The 25,429-nt window shown below is 36.9% G+C and overlaps 1 protein-coding gene across 1 annotated transcript in view; it reads right to left on the bottom strand.

The window, feature by feature from the left end:
- Nucleotides 1-25,429, bottom strand: part of LOC129692203 (contactin-6-like) — a 344,240-nt gene that overhangs the window by 123,272 nt on the left and 195,539 nt on the right. The window contains exon 5 of the mRNA XM_055628432.1: nucleotides 19,155-19,250. Within this exon, the coding sequence (XP_055484407.1) occupies nucleotides 19,155-19,250 (96 nt within the window). The remainder of the gene's footprint in view (nucleotides 1-19,154; nucleotides 19,251-25,429) is intronic.

Consider the following 25,429-nt stretch of genomic DNA (forward strand, 5'->3'; position numbering starts at 1 on the left):
AGGAGTTCCTTCCCAAACAGTGGACTTGGAAAGTGGCAGGGAGGAGATGAGGGAGGGAGGATGGGATTGAGAGGGGATGAGGGAGCGGGATACAGCTGGGATACAGAGTTAATAAATACAACTAATAATAAAAAAAAAGAAAGTTGAAAGAGAAAATTATCCATAAATACAAAAACATTTCTAAAACAAACAAACAAAAAACAGTGTTTTGCAACATGTCTTCAGAAGCCTTGGACATATTTAGAAGTTGTAGCTTAAAGTTTAATTAAAAATTGCCTCAATACTGTATATCTTGAATTTATTCTGTGAATAGAATATAATTTCTGAGCATATTTCTGTAATTATTTTAATACCCTGTAATAAAGCAAAACATGTGCCTTAGAAAGGGCACAGGAGTAACTGCTGATAGATAGGTGTGTGGATACACTCAATATGAAATGGCATATGATTTTACAGGGACATTTTAGGAAAACTGGATGAGATGGTTAGTTTGAAATGTTAGTTTTCCACACCTTAGAATCATCTGGATTGAAATTCTTAGCTGAGGACTTATCTAGATCAAGTAAAGCTTGTTGGCATGATAGTAGGAGGCTGTTGCCTCCCGGAGCCCACCGTGGGCAGCGTCATTCCTGTGCTGATGTCTAAGACTGGATAAAGCTAACTGAACACTAGCAGGCCAGCATGTACTTTCTTTCTGCTCTTGTCCATGGATCTGGTGTGAGAACTATCAGGGTTCAACCTTTATTTTCTTTCAGTTACGGGAAGTAGCCTGTCATCCATAAGTTAGTGGAATAAACCCATCTATTCTTAGTTGTCAACTTGACTGCTTCTGAAAATTAACTAAAACTAAAAATGGTGTTGCACACCTGTGAGGGATTTTTGTTTAATTTAAAGTGGATAGATCCACTTAAAGTTTGGTTCCTTCCAGAGGAATCGACACACCTTTAATCCAAACCTTTACAGTTGGAAAAACCCACATCTAATCTTGGCAATGCCTTGTGCTGGAAGCCTATATATTAACATGGGAAAAGTAGCATTTGCTCTTCGCCTGCTTGCTTTTACTTTCCTAGTAAGTTACTTTTCTAACTGCCATTAGAGCCTACTACTTTGTCATTCTAGAGTATACTGAAGACCAGCTTAGACATCCATCCTCATGGACTGAACAACTACTGGATTCTTGAACCTTCTGTTCATGGGCAGCCATTGTAAGATTAGCCTGTACATCATGTAAGTCATTCTGACAAATACACATTCGTTGAGTACAGAGAAATTCATTCTATAAATTAGTTTACTTTGGAGAACCCTGACTAATACACAGCCCTATATTGTTTTGTATTTATCAGAGCATTACTTTTAATACAGCAACAGGAATGATTCTAGAATACAAAAAAAAAAAAAAGAAGTGTGCCCTCTTCTTGAAATACCTTCAGAGAAGGTATTTTAGAATTACTAACTCCATATTGATACCATGAAGGGGAACAATCAGAAGAGCAGACAAGTAGATCAACATAGGACCCAAGAAACAAGAGCAAAATGTTCAAAATGAAAGACATGAATTATATGTATCAAATATCAATCATTTAGTACTTCTGAAATGACTACATGAACATTGAATTACAGAAATAAATATGTAGTGAATAAAAATAAAATACAGATTTTAACTGTTTGGTTAAATGAGGTATAAATATTATATATGTCTAGAAAACAGAATCCTAAACAAAAATATAAACAATTGGCATCTTTTAGAAATGTTCTTATGCTTCTGTCAGATTAATATTCAACTATGGGAACCACAGTCTGATTTGAACTATTAGATTACCTTTGCTATTGTTTATAGATAATGAAAATGGACTCTGTGTATATTAGAGATTATTTTTTATTTCATATTTTAAGCATTGACTTATGTTACCATACTATCCACATATTCTATTTATTACTAAGTAGTAAGTCATTTTATAAACCTACCACCTTGTTATTGATGAGTTTATGAGTTTTTTCAGTCTCGGTTATCAGAGATTTATAATTGAAAATTATTATGACTGTTTGTGTTCATTTTCATTATCTTAGAGAAGATATTAGACATGAACTATGAAGCAAATATAGCTTTTATGTATTAAATATACAAGTAACTTAAAATTTATCTTAGTTTACAGGAAGCTTGAAATCTCTATTTTCAACTAAAAACAGAGAGAGGTTCTCCCACCTCTCTCTCCCCCACCTCTCTCTCTCTCTCTCTCTCTCTGAGTCTAAACAAATACTCTAGTAGATACATCAAAGCTTCAGGAATCTATGAAATTAGGAATACCACGGGAAATATATAGAGAACCATGTCCAAGAAAACTGAAAAATATGTTTATTTTTTTTCAGTGTTTTCTTTTTTTTTTTTTGAATTTTATTTTTTTCTTATCAGTTACATTTTATTAACTCTGTATCCCAGCTGTGTCCCGATCCCTCATTCCCTCCCAGTCCCTTGCTCCCTCCCTCATCTCCACCATGCCCCTTTCCAAGTCCACTGATGGTAAATAAGTCTTCAGTACTAGAGCTGAAAAGAAAAACATTCTACAGTTAGGAAAAACAAAACAAAACAAAAATACCTCCCCCCAATAAAACAAATATATATATATATATATATATATATATATATATATATATATGTCTGTGTGTGTGTGTGTGTGTGTGTGTGTGTGTGTGTGTGTGTGAACAGATGTTCACACATGAAAGTCAGAGCAACCAAAAAGTAGTCGATGCAACTAGTAGCCTTTTTCCCAGAGAGAGGTCTCGTATCATAGGAATAGTGTATATTTGTGTTTAAGCCTGGTGTGCAATCAAGCTACTATATATTACAGCTGTCTTCTTTGGCTGGAAGAAGATCTTTTGAAACATACTTTACTAAGTACACTGTCCTTGAACTCTCAGGTACTTGGGGGAACTAAGTACAGGTTAACAGTATTTCTTAAACAATATTTGTATAGTGTAATCTCCAGCGAAAATAAGAATGAAGAAATGTTGCAATTCTATGGACTCCTTCACTAAGATCACTGTGATAGGTAACTTTAGTTGTCAGCTTGACACAACTGTGTAGAATCAACTGCAGGATGTTATGATTTTTTGGGGGGGGTTCCTTTTTATTTATTTATTTATTTTTCTCTTTAAAATTTTTTATTTATTACAATTTATTCACTTTTTATTCCAGCTATAGGCCCCTCCCACATTCCCGCCCAATCCTGTCCTCCCTCCCTCAACTCCTCCCATGCCCCTTTCCCAGTCCACTGATAGGGGAGGTCCTCCTTTCCTTCCATATGACCGTAACCTATCAATTCTTATCAGGATTGGCTACACTGTCTTCCTCTATGGCTTGGCAAGGCTGCCCTGTCCCCTCAGGGGAAGGTAATCAAAGAGCCAGCCACTGAGTTCATGTCAGAGACAGCCCCCATTCCCTTTAATAGGGAACCTACTTGGACACTGAGCTGCCATGGGCTACATCTGTGCAAGGGTTCTAAGGTGTCTCCATGCATGGTCCCTGGTTAGAGTATGAGTCTCAGAAAAGACCCCTGTGCCCAAAATTTTGGTTCTGTTGCTCTCCTTGTGAAGCTCCTGTCCCTGACAGGTCTTTCTATCTACCTGCTCTTTCATAAGGTTCCCTGCACTCTGCCCAAAGTTTGGCTAAGAGTCTCAGCATCTGCTTTAATACACTGCTGTGTAATACAGTGTTTCAGAGGCCCTTTGTGGGTAGGCCCTTGTTTAGTTTCTTGTTTTCACTTTCTTCTGATGTCTATCACATTTGCCTTCATGAATGAGGATTGAGCATCTTACCCAGGGTCCTCCTCCTTTTTGACTAGCTTCTTTAGGTGTACAGATTTCAGTATGACTATCCTATATCATAAATCTAATATCCACTTATAAGTGAGTATATACCCTGTGTATCTTTCTGTTTCTGGGTTATCTCACTCAGGATGATCTTTTCCAGTTCCCACCATTTACCTGCAAATTTAATTATTTCCTTGTTTTAGTAGCTGAGTAGTATTCCATTGTGTAAAATTACCACAACTTCTGTATCCATTCCTCAGTCGAGGGACATGTGGATTGTTTCCAGATTCTGGCTATTACGAATAAAGCTATTATAAACATGGTTGAGCAAATTTCCTTGTTGTATACTTGAGCATATTTTGGATATATGCCTAGGAGTGGTATAGCTGGATCTTGAGGAAGAGCTATTCCTAATTATCTGAGAAACTGCCAGATTGATTTCCAAAGTGATTGTACAAGTTTACATCCCCACCAGCAATGGAGGAAGGTTCCCCTTTCTCCACATCCTCACCAGTGTGTTGTCACTTAAGATTTTGATCTTAGCTATTTTGATGGGTGTAAGGTGAAATCTCAGGGTTGTTTTGATTTGCATTTCCCTGATGACTAAGGACATTGAGCATTTCTTTGTTTATCTGCCATTCGATATTCCTCTACAGAGAATTCTCTGTTTATTCCTGTACCCATTTTTAAATTGGATCACTTGATTTGTTGCTTTATAACTTTTTTAGTTCTTTATATATTCTGGATATTATCCCTCTGCCAGATATGGGTTTGGTGAAGACCCTTTCCCAGTCTGTAGGCTGTTGTTTTGTTGCGACAACAGTGTGCTTTGCTTTACAGAAGCTTTTCAGTTTCTTGAAGTCCCATTTATTGATTGTTGATCTTAGATCCTGTGCTATTCTTGTCCTCTTCAGGAAGTTGTCTCCTGTGCCAATGAGGTCAAGGCTCTTCCCTACTTTTTCTTCTAACAGGTTTAGTGTGCCTGGTTTTATGTTGAGGTTTTTGATCCATTTGGAATTCATTTTTGTGTAGGGTGATAAGTATGGAACTATTTGCATCATGTTATATTTTTAAGACACTTTATTTAAAAAGGATTTCTCAATCTCAGGTGATTCAAGAGACAGAGGAAAAATTTAGCCAAGGCTAGAAGCTATGTCACAAGTCAAAGTCAAAGTGTAAATCCTAAATGGAGGGATTAAACCCGTGAAATAAATGGATGGCTATGTGTACAAGGTTTAAGAAGAGCCCCCCCCCCCCCAGCAACACAGAAACACAAGACAGAATTAAGGCTATTGAATGTTACAGAATGTTGTTGGGCTATTCGTATAACTAAGATCAATGTTGTAGCTTGAATCTGGAATTCATTAAATTCTTGATTTCCTAGCCTAGCACTGTTGGGAGATGTACTTATCAGTGGACTTGGAAAGGGGCAGGGAGAAGATGAGGGAGGTAGGGTGTGATTAGGAGGGAAAGAGGGAGTGGGATACAGCTGAGATGCAAAGTTAATAAAAATTTTAACTAATATTAAAAAATAAAAATGTAATTTAAAAACTTAATTATTCTGCAGTTTTGGTGGCATGCTATTAAAGCAACTGAAGCACAGCAGTCCCTTTGTGATTTTTTTTCTTCCCCAGGTATAAGGTGAGAAGCTTCACTTCACACACTTCTTCACGATCCAGTGATCCCATACTGTCTATAGCTAGAGAACCTAGAGACTGAAAATAGTAACATCCAAAGTCATGAAACACAAGAAACCTTTGCTCCTTGTGAGTGAATAACACCAGTGTTCATGACAGTAATGGCAAGTTTAGAGCTATGGCAGTCGATGATTTTCAAGGTTAATGATGAACTCTTTCAAGGTTAGTGATGTGATCTTTTAGAAATGATCACAGAGAGCGTGGATAATCATGAATATGGATGCTGCAAAATATATAACTCAAAAGACATATGCTATATCGTATGATTGATTGGTCCCATATGTGAATGGTTAACTTCATCCCCAATATTATCTATGCCCTAGTAGTTGATGTTTTCTGATCATACATGCATGAACACCACTAAGTTATAATTATCAAAGTATGTTTTGAGTATCTTGTCTTTTTCTCAACTATTGAAACTTACTAGAGTTTATTTAAAAGGAATTGATCAGTCTTCAGTGTATCAAGAGTTAGAGGACAAATGTAGCCAAGGTTAGAAGCTATGTTACAAGTGAAAGTAGAAAAGTAAAAGCAATTTTTTTTGCAAATCTCTACTGGGAACTTTTGACATTCCCTATGGTCTCTTCCTTCAAGTTTCCTTTCTAATGTCTCTTTCTGGCTCACTTTTATGCCTGTTGCTCCAAGAAACAGATACCCAATGACTTTAGTTTGAAACCACAGAGGTGTCTAGATTGTAATTTTTTTTTTCTCAAAACTTTTCCTTTGTCTCCATCAAATAGATACTCAAAGACTTTAGTTTGAAACCACGGAGCTGTCTAGTTAGTAAATTTTTCCTCAACATAAAAAGAAGCAAAAGATGTAATTCAGATTCACCTATTCTCACTGACTCTTATCTTTTGCACCTTTTGTAAAATAAAGACAACCTTGAGCAAATTCCTAGAGCCATGTCTCAGTTTAGAGATCCTTATTCAAGACCTTTTTGAGCAAAGGAACAAGCGTTAGCTTTCTGAAAGCAACATAACCCTTTCCACTTCACAAAAATTACAGGTTGTTGCTAGTACCAGAGAGATCTTTGGATTCCTCAACCTATAATCTTGGGACCTTAGACTGTAATTTTCTTCTCTCTCAGTGAATTCTTTTTTTTTTTTTTTTTGTCTTAGCTACTCAAACTTTCCCATTTGTTCCTATGTTTGGAGTATCCTTCTTCAACAGTGGAATATGTAAAACCTGTTGGAAGAATAAGAAAATACATAGAGAGAAATAACAAAATGTTAAGAGTACTTTAGTTTCATCCTTACAAAAACCTGATAAAATTAACTGAGTATTATTAACATGCCACTTTTATAGAAAAGGATGCTGGGGATTCTAGTACAGAGTTAAGTTTTCAGAATCAGGTTGTTCTCATATGTAAGGAGTATTAGTAGAACTTAAATCCTTTGGATACCTAATCCATTGATATTCCTTTAAAAGTATCTTTTGACTATTCTACAATTCTCTTGATTTTCTTGCCTGGGCCTCAGATTTCCTTCCGAACTTCCATGCTTCCCCAAATATTGAACCCAACCCAAGTCCAAAGTTAAAAGATACTTACTGCTCCTTACATGCTTTATCAGCATTCTCTATTCTATGAATCCAAACAATCTAAAAAATGCATAAGATGGCAAGTTTACCTATCATTTGAAATAACTCTAAGGTTTATTGCTTACTCTCATGGGAAGTCAAATATATAAACTCTTACTCCCTCATTCTTTCTGCCCTAAAATCAGAATTTAAAAGCCTCAGGCTATAGATGCAGAAATACATATTCTCTGACTGCAACTGGAATCCAATGTAACAGCTCTAAGAAAGGAGCCTAGCTAGGGGGTTTCATTGGTAAATCAAAATTTAGGATTTGTTGTTGTTTTAAAACAAGGTCACAAGTATTCTAGCTTTAGTAAATGTACAGCATAGGTGTAAATAACCTTAATTTCCTGATCCTCCTGGCTCTAACAGCTGAGTACTGAGATTATGTTTATGTGCCATTGTACCCAGAATATTTGGACTTTGCTCTAAGATTGTGTCTCTTAGAAACATCAGAAGCTATACCTGTAAAGTCTCATTACCATGTTCACTGAAATGTCATGTGAACAAGAGTCACTCCAGTGAACATGCCAAACAGACAGAGAAAAGCCACATCTCTACATGAAGAACTACAGGCAGTCGGGTAAAACTGAGAAAGGGAGAAATGGACCTCTCTAGGGAAGAGCACACCAATTTGTTTTCCTTTTCCAGGAAGCCTTGAAAACATATACAATAAAAGTATATTAACTCCTCAGGTTATATTTAGAGTATATCTATATAACCATGGAACCCACTTGGACACTGAACTGCCATGGGATACATCCGTTCAGGGAATCTAGGATCTCTCCATGAATGGTCCTTGGCTGAAGTATCAGTCTCAGAAAAGATCCCTTGCCCAGATTTTTGGGTCTGTTGCCCTTCTTGTGAAGCTCCAATCCTCTCCAGGTCTTATTATGTCTCACTTCTTTCATAAGTTTTCCTGCACTTTGCCCAAAGTTTGGCTATAAGTCTCAGCATCTGCTAAGCACTCTGGAAATCAATCTTGCACTTTCTCAGATAATTAGGATCCAGCTATACCAGTCCTAGGCATATATCTGAAATATCCTCAACTCCACAACAAGGGCATTTGCTCAATCTTGTTCATCGCAGCTCTATTCATAATAGCTAGGATATGGAGACAACCTAGATGTTCCTCAACTGAGGAATGGATACAAAAATTGTGGTATATTTATACAATGGAAAACACTCAGCTGTTAAAAACAAGGAAATCATATTTGCAGGCAAATGGTTGGAACTAGGAAAAATCTTCTTGAGTAAGGTAACCCAGAAGCAGAAAGACACACATGTATATACTCACTCATAAGTGGTTATTAGACATAAAATATAAGATAAACATACTAAAATCTATACTCCTAAAGAAGCTAAACAACAAGGAGGACCCTAGGGAAGATACTCAATCCCCATTCAGAAGGGCAAATTCATTAGACATTGTAAGGAGGAGAAGACAGGGAACAGGACAGGACCCTACCACAGAGAGCCTCTGAAAGACACTACTGATGAAGGTATGGAAGCAGAGGTTGAGACTCTTAGCCAAACTGTGGGCAGAGTGCTTGGAATTTTATGAAAGAAGGGGGAGATAGAAAGTCCTGGATGGGACTGGCGCTCCAAAAAGGAGACGAACAGAGCCAAAACAACAACAGCAACAACAAAATTCCTGGGCCCTAGGGTCCCTGAAAAGAATGATTCCCCAACCAAGGACCATGCATGGAGAGAACCTAAAACCCTTGCTGAGATGTAGCCCATAGACTCAGTCTCCAACTGGGTACCCTAGTAAGGGGAGCAGTGGCTGTCTCTGGTTTGAACTCAGTGGCTGGCTCTCTGATAACTGTCCCCTGGGGAAGGGCAGCCTTGCCAGACCACAGAGGAAGACAATGCAACCAGCCCTGAGGAGACCTGATAGGCTAGGGTCAGATAGAAGGGGAGGGGGACCTCTCCTATCAGTGGATTAGTAACTGTCAATCATATATAAATATCACATATATATCAATATCTATCATCTATCTATCTATCTATCTATCTATCTATCTATCTATCTATCTATCTATCTATCTATCTATCTATCTATCTCCAAATTATTCCTGCCATCCTAGTCCTTCTCTATCCTGATCTCTTCCTACATGGGCTGTCTCTACTCATCTATCCCCACAGCTAGCCTGCAGGGAAAGCATCTTTTCTTAAGTTTCATCACCAGCAACAGCTGGGACTTAATTTGTATATTTTTAACGAGGAAAGGGAAAAAAATAGGCCTTCCATGTTAGAAGCGTAAAAACCTTCTCATTTGGCTTTTCTTTTCTTTTTTAAATTTTTTATCATTGTCCTTTATTACAATTTATTCAGTTTGTATCCCAGCTCTGGCCCCCTCCCTCATCTCTCCTCAATCCTGCCCTCCCTCCCTCTTCTTCCCCTATGACCCTCCCCTAGTCCACTGATAGGGGAGGTTCTCCTCCCCTTCCATATGACCCTAGCCTATCAGGTCTCCTCAGGACTGGTTGCATTGTCTTCCTCTGTAGTCTGGCAAAGCTGCCCCTCACAGTTATCAGAGAGCCTGCCATTGAGTGCTTGCCAGAGACAGCCACTGTTCCCCTTACTAGGGTACCCAGTTGTAATCTATGGGCTACATCTGAGGAAGGTCCTCTCCATGCATGGTCCTTGGTTGTTGTATCAGTCTCTGAAGGGTCCCGAGGGCTAAGGTTTTATGGCTCTGTTGGTCTCCTTTTGGAGCTCCTGTCTCCTCCAGGAGCTCCTCCTCCTCCTGTCTTTCAATCTCCTACTTCTTTCTTAAGATTCCCTATACTTAGGGAATCATTTGGCTTTTCTTAATTAAGTGTATAATTCATGAGACACTTAGTTTGAAGCCATTGGATTTTTAAATATTCTCTCTACCCTCTATGACATTTATTTGATATTAATTGTGGTGATACATTCTTCTTGTGATGATTCAGCAGTAAGTAACATTAGTACAAAATGATAATTGGTATTATCTGGAGAATTCTGTGCTTTTTCACTTACACCATCCTTTACAATTCTTTTATTATTATTATTATTATTATTATTATTATTATTATTATTATTATTATTAAAGGCAGATCTGCAGTAAGCAGTTTTAAACTATCTGCTGTTCTCTCAAGCACACAACTGATTCCAATCCTGTTTCCCCAGAGGCCAATTGTGTTTTGACATATTTAACAGACTTATACATAGTACTGTGATATTTAGAATACAAAAACAGAAATATATATGCAAGTATAACCATTACATGGAGTGTAATTTTTATTAAAGGAAACTCTTTGAAGAGACCAAAGCAGTAATTCTTGACCTTCCCAGTTCAAAAACTGCATGGGGCTGCAGAACAGATCTCAAAATTGAGATGAAAAATAAAGATTCTTTATTACATAAACAATCTGAAGTATAATAGTCATATTTAATGAATAACTTCCCCCAGAATGAGTACAATTTATTATAGCACTCCAAACATTATATAGTCCTTTAGGATTTAAGCTGAACAAATTTTGGTTGGTAAATTATGAGTACATTAGCTCAAAAGCAAAATTTACCCCTAGAATAATAATTCACTTACTGTGCTAAATTCCCTGATGTTGTGTGAAGCAAGGTTATGATGCAATACTGAAAATGCCCTTGTATGTATGTCATCTATTCCTATGTGAGCACCTATGTGGTCTCCAATTGCAGCTTGGGAACCAGGATTTTATTAGATCTCTTCTGATTTACACATCTATTCTCTGGAACCATGGAAAAGGGAATTCTTTAGAGCTTGAAAACAAGCCAATAAAGGTCCCTTGAGTACCCATTATGGCTAAGTTCTAGGTATTTCCAGGATTGATTGTACACTACAAAATCTACCTAGAGAAGAAGTAAAAGCGCGGTTTGTTTTTGAACCACTTCTGGGAAAATTCCCATTCCAAGAAACAAAGAGAAGCTTAAGAATATAAATGTATATAAATATACTTGCTTTTTTTTTTGTCCCAACATCCATACTCTCTGCAAGTATGCACAGAAGAGGCTATATACTCTTTTGTCAGCCAAGGATTATTTATATCATTTAAGAGCTATCTATCAGGATCTGAATACATTCTCATGCATATACAATGAGAAGACAATGTCATTCGTGTTTTGTGTGTAGCATCTGGTGGTCAGGAATGATGCAGAAAGCATTAACAGTTACCTATAAAATTTTATTTTATATTATTTTTACTGTTGACATGTGATGTATGTGTGTATGCCACTGAAAACTGTTGCATGTGACCCAGGGAAGGGGTTCGGGTATGCAGAGGCTATGGAGTGCTAGAGTAAGGACTCCACCTATGCAGCTTCTGACAAAGCATGAATCTCTGGGCTAAAGTTTTCTGTGCACAGTCAGTATGGAGAGTAGCATCATTACTTCTTTAAGTAACCTCTGATCTAGATTCTATAGGTAACCCCAATAAATTAATTGTTTTCCCAGAGTGAACTTCAGTGAAATAGTGCTTGGGTTTCTCTTTGAGTCCTTAGGAAGCCAGGAGATGTTTCTTTATGCTTTCCTCAGGGAAGGAATTTTAGCAACAATGAGATTTACTGAGTTGAACTTTGTGCAGTTATAAAGAGTGGGAAAGCCATATGCTTCCTAGTTGAAGCACTATTCATGCATTTTAAAGTAGCACAATCCACTCTTCTTGGTGAAATCTACATATGCCTTTTTATACTTATTGGACCTCTAAATTTATAATCTTGGCTAGAATGGTCCAGACAAAGTCATCAAAGTCATGCTGAAGTAGAATACAGTGATATTTTCACAGGACCCTGTGAATCCCAGATACAAAATCCTGACTAAATTACCTTTACAGTGACAACTAAAGTTACAAGAGTGATATATTTTCCCTGAAAATGTCAAGTGAATTGAGATATAAAATTGGTTGTGAACAGTGCCTATTTCTAGTTGTCTTGACTGATTTTTGTCTACTTGACACAAGCTAGAATCGTTCTAGAGGAAGGAACCTTAATTGAGAAAATGTCACTCACTAGACTGGCCTTTGAGAAAGCCTATAGGCCACATTTTTTATTAATTATTGATATGGGGGTAACAAATTGTGGGTATGCCAACTCTGGGCTGGTAGTTCCTGGTACCATGGTCTTAGCTAAGCAAGCTATGAGAAACAAGCTAGGAAGCCTCAAGTCCCCATGGCATCTGCTTCATTTCCTGCTTGGCTTTTCTTAGTGGACTTTGCCCAGGAACATGTACAACAAATAAACTCTTTCCTGCTCAAGTTATTTTTGGTCATGGTGCTTTATCAGTTATAGAAACTCTAACTACCATGACAATAGTTGATACTCATCATCTCACACATTTCTGTGACAGGAAATACTGTTTACAAGGGGCAGGCTCTGCATTCATCTCTCTAAATCAAATCATGCTTCCTGGGCAATTACTCCAGTTCCAAATCAAATGCCTCCCTGTGTTATATTCCTACTGAAGCAGGAGAGAACACAGATCTTGTAAACCAGGAGGGTTCCCAGGTAATAGGGTAATATAGAACAACTAGTCTGAAGGCAAGGACATTCTCTGAATTGCTGCCTTAGAATCCATATCCTAGCTGACCAAGTTGCTATATCCTCTTCTCATCATTATTTCTTTGGCAAGAGACAGTTAACATATACTAAACTAAGCAGTGTTTTCTAGATACAACAAACCTGATGCTCATATGAACTCACAGAGTTGTAGAAGAATGCAGAAAACACTCACAAGATTAAGCCAGACCCCCCCCCCCCAACAAAAAAGGAGAAAGGGTAACTGGCACAAATTCTCACTCTTAGCCAAGAAGGAATTTACAAGGTAATGGTAGCTGCTGGGAAAGTGAAAGTTTTCTGCATTAGAGTGACACTGGGTATGTCAAACATACTCAAAGGCAGAAGCTAGGCTAAATGATTCCATATATGTGTGAATGTGTGTGTACTTTTTTTTCTTTTTTTGGTTTGATTTTTTATTTGTTTTTACATAGAAATAACATGAATTTGAGTGGGTAGGGATGTGGGAGAGGACCTTGGAAGAGTTGGGGAAAAGAAAAAAAATATATTCAAAATACATTGTATGGAATTCTCCAAAATTAAGTAAAGTAAGTTCCCAATAGTCCTCCTCCCCATTTATCTCCCTGCTCTCCATTTGGTATTTCCATACCACTAAAAAATTAATAGCATCCAGTTTCAAGTTGCTTAGTCCAAGGATCTGAACCCCTGTGTTTATTCCCAACTTTCTTATACAATCTCCATACAAATTTTTAGGAAATTATTTCAGTTACACTTTCTACACATATATTGAAGATTGTGAGTTATGATTTATTCACCTCTATTAATGCATCTAAGACCATTGTCTCTCACCTCAATATTGTGGTCACTGTTCAAATGACGATACTTTTCCTGGCTGGGGAACAATAAAAATAGAAGTCACAGGAAGGAGGTCTGTCTTCCGCTTAATTTAATTTAACATATTCTGACCTCATTCAGAAGACAAAACAAAATAAAGACCCTAAAATACTTGAAACTAGGATTCTGCATTTCCTTTGACAATCCCATTAATGACTTGCTCTTTCCACACTGATGTGTCTCCTGTTCCTCCAGCATTCCAGATGTGGTTCTGCCACAGTGCCTGCATGTATATCTGCCTAAATTATCTTTCACAGATGCCTCTCATATCTTCATTATTCTTCCAAAATGCCAGTGAAATATTTCTTTCTCTAAAAACAAGGAGTAGGAATATTTACTATTCCCTACCCTCTGCTGTTGATTTTTCTACTTCTTAATGGCTGCTGTGATTTGTATTAACTCTCTATAAGATTTGTAAAGCAAACGACTGTGTTTTTTTTTCCTCCACTCTTCCCCAAGGATATAGAAAAACCAGGGGCACTTAGTAAGTTTACAAAAATTTGGAGTGATTATACAACATGCATGCTCAATAAAGATGTGGGATTGAGATTATTATGTCAACATGCTGGCTTTCGCATATTCAATAAGTTTTAGGATGAATTAATTACTTAGCTCACTGATTATTTGACTTAGCTTTTGAGACACACAATCACTGTGCAACATGGGCTGGACTTGGGAGTCACTATGTAACAAGGCATCATCAACTCATGATACTCCCTTCATTGCCTCTCTAGTGCTAGGTTTCCAGGTGTGCTTACCAACCTTGACAAGAGTGACATATGCACTTATCCTACCTAATAAGACAACATTGCTTTTATTTGCTCCAGAGACAGAAGACGTATCATTTAGAAAGGAAGGGATACAAAATTTGCCACTTCTCTCAGTATAATTTTCTTCTCTCTTTCTCTCTCTTTTTTTAACAACAAAATATTGAGCCCGTTCTTGGAGTGATTTTTCCATTTAAGTTAAATTGTCAACATCTTTATGATGTGAATACCAACACTAGGCTCACACAACATTGCTATCTTCCTCCTACAGGCACAGTTGATCGGAACCACTGGGACAGAGTCAACGGTTCTATCAGACTAAAAGATGTACCTGGGAAAATTAAAACAAGCTGGAAACTCATACATTTTATGAGGGTAGGTTTGAGAATTTATGTTCCCGAAGCTAAAGAGCAGATTCTCCTCTGGCAATGGTGAAAAATACTATCTTATTTCAAAGGTGATTATTTTAAACATATTATTTCTTTATTATCATTTAAAAACAAATTTTTATATGATGAATTTATATAAATGTACTGACTTGTACTTTAAAATAACATATTTACATATTTAGATATATATGTATATATTATATACACATATATATGCATATATTATATACAGAGAGAGAGAGAGAATATACATACATGCCACAACAAGACAATCTGTCATTCTGTTCATGTGGAGGTCAAGAGACAAATTGGTAAAGGTAAGAGCTCTCCCTTCCACCCGCCTAGGCATCTCAGGGGCCGTTCCCTGGTAGCTTTCAAGATCAATTTGTGCTTTGCCTTAAAGAGTTTTCTTGTGTTTCCAAAACTTGGAGAATATTGAAAATAGTTGAACTGTCATTGGGTGCTGGGAATGGGACCCATATCTAGAAAAACAGCCAGTACTCTTAACTGCTGGCCCATATCTCCAGTCTATGTTATTGTTATTTGTTATTGTTTTTGTTATTTTTTTGTTTTTGTTTTTGTTATTTTGTTGTCAGAGTACTGAGAATTATGAGAACAGGGGAAGAATCTAATGGATATGGAACTCAAAATCATATATATATATATATATATATATATAGATATAGATATAGATATAGATATAGATATAGATATAGATATAGATATAGATATAGATATAGATATAGATATAGATATAGATATTAAATGCCCCTAAAATCCCATAAAGCTAAAAGTATGTAGTGGTGGTACGGGAAAGTAGTAGACCTTTTAGTGATAGAGCTCAGTGAAAGGTCTTTAGGTTATTGGAGTCATGGCCTCAAAGTAGAAAGTCTGATCTTATATGCTTCCTTTTTTTTTCTCTCTTTATATTCTTGACATGAAGGAGCAATTTATTATGCCACATGTTCCCTGACAATTTCATCAAGGACTGAAAGTCAATCTAAAAGCTATGATCCTAAATATGATCTTTTTCTTTAAATATGGCTTATCTTATGTATATATTTTAGAGACAAGAAGGTTAATGATACAGCTATTATAGAATTAAGTGATACAGAATACAAAGAATTATTTCCGACATTAATATATTATATATTGAAGTTAAAGCCTATACTGTGGTTGATTTCAGTATAAGCATATGGGCTGCTCTTCCATTTCTCAGGTCCATTCTCTGATAGAAAAAATTTCAAACCATTTAAAATCCTCCTCCTTTCTTCCAGAAGGGTAACCTGACTATATTTTTGGTTGCAGTTAAATTTCAGTAAAAAGCATTCACAAAACATCGATGCTAGGAATTAGCTTTCTTTTATTCACTCAAAAGGCAAACAAAATTGTTTTAATTGTATCTGTTCAGCTGGAGCTATGACATTTTGTGTTCCATTGCTGTTATGTTACATTAGATTATGTTTTTATACCAGGTTAATTTCTTATGCTCTTATGTTGTTTTGTAATGGTATAATACTACAGGAAGAAAAAAAAATTCTCATGGGGAATCCTAAACACTGTCTACTCTGCCCACATAAGGTCTCAAAGATAAACAGAAGTACTAAACCACCAAAATTCCCATGGTGAAACCAATGGGTTTATTGTGCATACTCACAGAATGTGGGTAAGAGATTATTGGCAGGAGCAATAGTGATATCAAAGCAGTAGCAGAGGTGGGTTTGTACCAAATGTAGATGATGTCTTCTGCACAGCTTTGTAAATGGATTCCCCTTTTCATTAACCGTTCCAGATTATAATAGGTATCTATGAATATAACTCCATCCCAGGCCATGTGCAATGAAGGCAAAGTTGCATGTAAATGTTTGGGCATGGTAAACGGAATCTAAGATGAAGATCTAGTGACCATCCTAAGCCCCTCCTTTTATGAGGTAATGCCAATGGTCCAGCCTTGATCTGTGGCAAGCAGGCACAACATATCCAATGAGAATTGTAGTTGTTTTGCTTGAATGTCTGTGTTCTACAATACTTACATTGTTATGATGATATGTTACTAATAAGCATTTACATGGAAAAGCCGTGAACTCATCTTTATGTCTTACTTTTAGGTGCATAGACCTTCTTTTCCAGACCAACTTAAAGAATTTAAATATGTTAGTTTATTTTTTTATGTGTGTTCCTAGAATGCCTCTTTATGAAACTTCTCGAAGTATGTTTCACAGGCTTTTATTATTAAAGAATGTTTTGAATATATTGCTGTGAACATACAAGATGAACAATCTAACACATTCAGAAATATGCTAGTAATATCAAACATTATGACTTCTCTGTTGATGTAGAAGTTCTCCCTGTGTTCACTGTGATAGCTGTGTGTGGACAAGAAGGACATACAATTTCTTCTAAAAAGCATCAGCCTTTTTTTATCCGATGTCGCTATGAAGTCTATAATTTATTTTTTAAGGGAGGTAATGTTGATCTCAGCACATAAAAATAGGAAATAATTTGGGCCATGAAAATACACAAACATTCACCATACACCCAAATAAAAAAGATAAATATTTTATAACATTTGAAGACATTCTAGATAGAAGTATCACAGCTCACCATAACTGACAAACCTACAGGTAACAAATCCCTAGCTAATATCGTGATTAGTGAAGAATATTGAAACATTTTCTCCTCTAGAACCAGTAACATTATAAAGATAACCACCACAATAGCCAGTACAGCATGAAACGCCAGCTAAGGCAATTAGGCAGGAGAAATGAATAAAAATGGATGAATATTAGTAAGGATAATGTCAAATTATTCTTCTTTGCAGATTGTATGATTCTATATTTATGAAACCCTAGAGATTCCTAGAGACTACTAGCACTGATAAACAAATTGGGCAAAGTAGCAGAATGCAACATACAAATCTAATAGCTTTCTTATAAGTAAGAAATAGAGAAAATAATTCCAGTGGGAAAAATCTTAAACAAATGAACAGCATACACTTAGGAATAAATCTATTCAAAGGAATAAAAAAAGCTTTCAATGAAAATATGGCAGTGAGGAAAGGTGTAGTTAGAGACATAAAAGGACACAAAGATGTGTTATGATCTACAACAAAGAACAAAAGGACATTAAACCAACACGTCTGTACTCAAAGCGATGAAGTCACTCTTGGTGAATGCAAATGATTCTTCATGGAATTAGGCATTTTTTTCTTTACTCTCATTCAAGAGCTTTCTTCCTTACAAAGTTCTTACTTTAATGTATTTTGTAATCTCCACTAACTTAGTTTCATAGAACTCATGACCTGACTGTGATTCTCATTGGTAGGTGACCAACAAGAAAACAAACTTCTTGCTCGGCTGCTGTTCAGATTTGCATTGCACGTGTATAACCAGTTTGCTTGCAATTGTTTTACATTTCTATCATCTATGATCAAACCAAGGTATAAAAAAGTTTACAACACCATCAGGAATCTTTGAATGTGGTCAAAGGACCAAATGACCTAGTGCTTTCTTAATTTTGAGCCTCAAATTTTGGTACTAGAAGAGAAATTTTCTATAAGTTAGAACAGACACTATCAAAAAGCCTAAGCTATCTTTGTGTTATATACAAAAACATAACTTTCTGCTGAGACAGCACTGTGTATATGGTGAGTCTTCTCTAACACTGCAAGTGTGCATAGAACCACGTTTTTTAGTAGTGTGGAAAAATATATTGTTAGCTTCTACTTAGGGTATTTGGCTTTTTGGGCCAAAACATCACAGATTGTATAAAATGAAAATAACAAGAGAAAGTTTTAAAGACTTATGAATGAGATGTAGCTTAGCATTAGGAATACAAGTTTGTATTTGTCTAAAAACATCTGTCTTACCTCTTTTCAAACTTTTGCCAATTCTGTAATGAATGTTAATATAAGTAGAGAGAGAGAGAGCAGTGGCTTCTATGAGGGCATTGGAGTTAGACTGACTGCATGGAGCACTTCTCTTTTACAATAGTTAATGTTAGAAGCCCAAGGAGAGTTTTGTAGTTTGCCTCTACATAGAGGCCAAAAGTAAAATAATATGATCATTTTAGCTTTTATTTTTAATAAACATACTGGTCATTATATAAATACATAAATTATATAAATACAGTTTAGATATTTACCACTGTTAGTAATGTTTGCCTAGTTCTCATATGAGGAAGCTGAGCCTTAAAGAGAGTTAACTGCCTTAGAGAGCATCATGAGCCGTGGGTCGCAGCAGGACAACAATTTCATATAAAGTCCCAACCCCAACACTTAGCATCATCTTCTCATGGTCATATTTGTTCTAAGTAGCTAAGTGAAAATATAATTTTAAATAAAAACAGGACTGTCTGTCTATGTGGCTGATGAACTTCCCAGAGCTTCTGTAATCCCTATGAATGAGTGGTGGTATGCCAGTGGTTCCAGAACCCCGTGTGCCTCCTTCATCTTCTTATGGAGCCCATGGACTGGCAGACACAAACTACCTACAACCTACCTCCAAAATGTGGTGGTGGGCCACAGAGGAGCACCACACCTTGACCTTCTCGGACGGACACTGTGCTTCTGGTTTTGGTTTCAAAGTCTTCGATATCTTGGAAAACAAAGAAAGCAGGTTTAGAATGCTTTACTTTACTGGAGAAATCTAGAAGAATGTGAACATCTTTAAAAAAAAAAACTTGTTTTAATTGTTATGAGTAACGAATACTAATAACTGACTGATCAAATCTTACATTTCTTCCTATCGTCCTTTCTGATGTAATTCAAATAGGGTTCCTGAAATATACATTTGTTAAAACTACTCACTCTTTGTTTACTTTTATTCTCTCAGACAGCTTGTAACTCAGGAGGTGGTCCTTTAAACCTGTTACCTATTTTCCATGTCCAGGTGAAGTGTGTTTAAAAGGGTATGCAGCCAATATGCTGAAGTCTAACTTCTTAGATTATCAGCTGCCCCTCGATGTTTAGACAATGACTCAGATTTACAATATATTGGCACAAACCTGCCATTGACAGGACTAGTGAGTCAGAAAATACCTTCTGTATTTTTCTCTTCATCCCTTCACAAAACTAACTCTTCATCTTACTTGAGATGTTGTGATTTCCTATATCAAGGAACCCTAGAATTTCAGAGACAGATGAAGTCTTCATAAGCCATCTAGTTAAAATTTAAATCTTTCAGTATTCCTGGAAAAAGTCAGACAGCCTCCAGGAATGAGCAACTGCTTAATGCCCTCTATACATCAATGTTTTAATTGGAGAAATTCATTCATGTATTCATTCATTCTTTCATGCATTCATTCATTCATCCACCCATTCATCTATTTATTCATTCAGTGAACTGACCACCTTTTAAAGAACAGGAATGTTGTTTAACTCAGAAGGTATTTATTTAAAGATAACAGAGAATCCCAAAGGGCTGACACTGTTATTCTGCTGAGCATCTAATAGGAAAACCAGAAGACTTATAGAAAAATAAAGTGCATTGCTAACATGTGTGACCACCATGTTGAAACAGCATCTGTTGTCTCTGAGGAACTGTTCTCCCTTCTTCTGTAGTGGCAAGTTTGGAGTCAATTGTGTTTCTCTTAATAGGTGATTCAGTCTCCAGAATTCTTTGTTGGCCCATATACCAAACAGAAAAACATTTACAAAATAAAACAAACAAACAAAAACATAGCCTCTGTATTTAAGACTGCATCTCTACAATCATTCATCATTCCTTTGAACTAAACTTCCAAACTCTTAACATGCCAATAAAATGGAAGCCACTTTTTGCAACACAAAAGATATACTGTTATCAGGATATTTGGGAGAATGTGTAACAAGTTGTTACCATTGGTCTTGGATGTCTACCAAAATTATATGGTAAGAACCTATTGTTGAAGACACAACTCAGTTTGGTTACAGAGCATAGAGAAATCAACCTTGGCCTGACCAGGAAACTATTATCCTTCCTGGGTGGCTTACTTAGTGCAATGGGGAACTATGAAAACAGCTGAAGGACAAAAGATCCCAGTGGTCCTACCCAGCCTTAGACTCTACATGTTACAATACTGACCACCCTGGCAAAATGTACTGATTGGTACAATAGTGGCATGGCTATTGTGGAATAACTAATTGTTTTCCAATTAAATATGAAGCCTGATCCACAGGGGACATTTCAAATCAGGTACTATATAACTCTGGTCAAAACCCAAGACTGAGAAAATCATAAACCTTAAGGGAGAAACTTTTTTTTTTTTCTAAATCGTCATGCTGTCAACCTGACTTGTAAATATTTGTTTATACCATAAACTTTTGCTTCTCTCAACTTTACTCAAAGATGCTCCTTTGGTAATGGGTAGTGATTAATGGAGAAACTCATATCTTGTCTAAATACCAAGTATATATGACTCTAAACACTCAGCTGTGGGTGGTCCTATACCAACCCTCCCATGCATGCTCAGGGAACGTTGTGGAAGAGAGGTGGAGGATAGCTGGAACATGAAGACTTCTCGATATAAGGTGCCAGTTACATACCAAGTCGCAGCATCGTGCTTACCCACACAAGATCAGCCTTGCCAAAGTTCCACCACAGGTGTGGGAGGTAGTGCTAGTTGATGCTAGCGTGGGAGGGAAAAGTCACTTGGCTTTGGGGACATGGCTTGGACTCTAAAGTAGGGCCACATAAATACATGTGCATATGTAGAGTTCTGTAATTGCACTCCTTTCTCCATTTGCCCTTGGGCAATGTTCCTTAGCTGTATGCTAGCTGAGAATCTGGCATGCTGTGCATGTATCTTATGGAGTATTATAAAGCAGTTCATAATAATCATTAATCACTTCCTCTTTGGCTATGGAGAAAAAAGTGGCTGAATGTATTTTGATGCCATCAACATGAAATAGTATGGTTTGGGTCACAAATCAGTGGTAAACACTTCACTGACAATGCAAAAGTACTGGGTTCAATCTCCATCACTGAATAAAAAAAGCTTCTGGCTTAACCTGTGATTTCTTTATAACTTAGCTCTGCCATCACTTTAAATAACCACCCTCTAACAATATTTCAAGACTAAAAGTCAATAGATAGACCTTGTTGTTTCTCTTTCTTGTAAGCCCGAGAGGCAATTTACAATCTAAGAGTATTTTTATCCTCCTTTACTATTATACTTGCCTGGATCATTAAATTATTGTTTCTTGTTACTGGTCACTGAAAGAAAAATACTGTCAAGGTGAGTAATGAGAACCGGTGGTTCTCAGTAATGGGGTGGTATGATATTAGGAAGCTTTGGATTGAATATACCTGGTGTCACATTGTCATCCCCTTATTCCTAGAAACATGCTTCACATTTTCAGGGTTAATCAGAAGTCATTATAACAGTGTTGATAATTCCCTTGGTACCTTAACCATTATTTTTTCACTTCCAGGTAAAGCCATCTACTGGTGGCTTAATTTCTCTGGCAACCTTGCAATTACAATTGGTTCCTACTAGCTGCTGGGAAGGAAATCTCCTTCTCTCAAAAGTCACACAAATCCTGGTTTGCAATCAAAACACAGCTGTTGCAAAATGTGACTAGTTCATAGGTGTTAATTCATAATTCAGATATTAAAGCTGTTTAATATCACATAGATCATACTCAAGATATAACTTTGCTGTGTTCATACAAGGTGCCTCCTTTCAAGAAGATATCTTTTTTCTGAACTCAGTCTGTATTTCAGCTAAAAGAAAATATCACAATTTAGTTGGGATAAAATTTGAGGCAAGAGCCAATGAATTTATGTAGACATATGAACATCCAACAAATATTTTCTTAGCTATGTAATACCTTTAAAAAGCTTAGATTTATCTCTCTCCAAGAAGAGGTCAGAGAAAACCACCAATTTCTATTTTTACCTTATCAATTTTTTTCTTTAAAAGAAAAAAAAAAATAGCTCACTGTGAGATTGTTCACTGAGATCTTCTCAAATTGTATAACATTTTGAGCTATTCCCATAAACCACAAAGGTGACCTGCATAGGCTGTCCTTGTGTTCAAGGTTTAAATCCTACATTACTGGTTGGTGTTATAGACCTCAATTGTTGAAGTTGCTTTCATTAAGCTATTCTGATGACCATAGCTTATAGGGCCCTGTGGTTTTATTGCTTTATTTTTTTAATTTTATTTTACTTTTTAAAAATTTTTGTGGAAGCTTTTGGCAGAAACATAAGCAAAAAAATGCAGTGAGAAACAAGGCTCTATTCCAAAGGCCAGCAGGAAGTGCCCGAAAATGGCCCATAAAATGAGCTTTAAGGAATTACTGAGCCATATGCTCTCTCCTGGAACCACCAGGGTACAGGAGAGGGAAAAGAGCCACAAAAATGTACTTGAAATGAAGTCCGTGCAATGCTAAGTAATCACACATTCAGTTGGAAGGAAAATACATTTTTGCAGCTGTCACGTGTAGGAATGCACCTCAGCTTAATTAAAACAAGAGACTGTGCCTTTGATGCCAAGGCCTGAGGATCACATTCGGAAGATGTGTTGGCAGTGCCAGCTCCTGACACCAAAGGGGGCCAGTGACTTGCCAATTTTCATAAGCTTGAAAGGAGGCTGTGAGTACCCAGGTTCGACCAGCCAGAATCAAGAAGATAACACTTCAACTTGTGAGGATAAGGAAAAATACATATTCTTTGGGAAAATGTGCACACTGGGTGCAAAACAGCACAGATGAGTTGTTAAAACTCTGAATAGTGTGTCATCACCATTTAATACACATGAAATAGTTTAATTTAACAGTGTAAGTGTTCCCTTTATCTTCTCTCTTATTCATATATCAAGAACAGCTACTGTGAGCCACACATTCTCATGAGGACGGTCTATGAATCCTCCTAATTGCCTATAATGCTTCTAAAACTGGCACACATACTGAGCTGTGAAGGAACCGGAGGCTCATTGGCTCCTAGGTGTCAGGATTGCAAGATGTGGTTCCTGAGCACATGCTCTCAAATGGGAGATGTTCTGAACTGCAGATGTCAGCTTGTCTCTCTGTCATGACACTGATGTCCTTTACCCTGCCAGTGCATGCCCAGACAAGCCACCCAACCAAAAGCAAATATGTTTGCATGAATTTACACCCATTTCTGAAGGGACAGGAAGGGTGCTGTGTTACTGGGTTTAGATCCTATGGGCTACATCTGAGCAAGAGACCAAGGTCCTCTCCATACATGGTACTTGGCCGATGTTTGTTTCTTGACATGAAATCTGTCTTCACACCAGTGCAAGATTGGACGTGGCCCTTATTTTAAGCTACCTAAAGATACAAAGCCTCTGTAGTAGTAGGAAAAAAAACATCCTTATTAGCACTGTCTAAGGTTACACCAGTTTTACTCATTTTTTTTTTTTTTTGTTTGTTTGATTTTTGAGACAAAACTTCTCTGTGTAACAGGCCTGGCTGTCCTGGACATCATTTTGTAGACCAGGCTGGCCTAGAATTCAAAGATCCACCTGCCCCTGCTTCCCGTTTGCTGAGATGAAGGCATGTGCCACCAGACCTGGCTACCAGTCTTACTTATTTACTGAGACACAGCTCAAATGCTTTAGCAGAAACGTTATGTAGATGAGACCTTAAATCCCTCTAGCTCCTGATGTCTGTTGCTTATGCCTATTCTTTCTCCAGCATCCTTCTATCCCAGTGACTGTCCTTTCTGGGATTCACTCTCCTCTGTAAAAAATACAACAAACAAACAAATTCAGATCAGATACTCTAACTTCTTCCATCAATCAAAAATTAAGAAATCTTCATTGCCTTTCCACAGGAAATTATTATTTCAAGAAAATAACAATTTATTTCTAAGAACAAGTCTGTTAAAGTGTCTGTACACTTTTGAAAACCAGACTTAACTTTCTTTCTCACTAAACCTTCCCCCCAGACACAGACGCTGTAATATGCTTCCAAATCTGAGACATTGCTCAGTTTCTCTTTCACTCCACACCTTAAAAGCAATTTCAATTATTTGTCTCTTTGAAGCCATTAGATCTGACTTTACATGCAGAGATTTATTTTCTCCAGCTCCTTGCTTTTCAGCAATCAAATACTATTTCCCCCTTTGAGAATCTGTCTGAAGAAGTTTCAGCACTGAAGCACGCAATGGAGTAAACAGGACTCCGGAACAGTCTCTCGCCTTCATGATGCAGCTCCCATGTTGAAGATAAGGGTTTTGTTTTGGCCTAAGGCAAAAACATTGTGCTGAGCAGTGAAACACAGACACCTTACCCAGCAAAGCTCAGATGCTGAAAGACACCAAGAAAAGTCTCCTACTTCTGTATAGCTCCCATAGAACTCCCAGACATAAAGGAAGGGACTATTTAGAATTAAAAATAGAAAAAAAATTGATTTAAAATTCTCAAGACTGCATTCATCTTTCTCTCCATACATCTTTTCTTCACCTATATTTTCTATTTCTTGAGTGGTTTAAATAAGGAGAGGATCTTAGTTCTATTATTAATTTTCTCAGACTTTTATTAAGTGGCATACAAAAATATCTCTGCTTAGCCCAGTTTCATTTTCTGTTCTGATTCTCTGGATGCTATATACTCAGTTACATTGTTTCTGATATTATTGTGTTTCCTAGTTTAACTCAGTAACATAACATGGCATAACCTAATAAAGTGCAATGCTATTGTCAAATCCTGTAAAAGAAGCAATAGCTAAAACTTGATATGAGACACAAATCTGGAATGCTAATATCTAAGTAGGAAGTAAAAATCTATTTTAAGAGCTTCTGGTGTCGAATACATTTAGAATCTCAAC

Source organism: Psammomys obesus, unplaced genomic scaffold (assembly GCF_907164565.1).
Source record: "Psammomys obesus unplaced genomic scaffold, mPsaObe1.curated_primary_1811, whole genome shotgun sequence".
In the NCBI taxonomy this organism is placed as follows: Eukaryota; Metazoa; Chordata; class Mammalia; order Rodentia; family Muridae; genus Psammomys; species Psammomys obesus.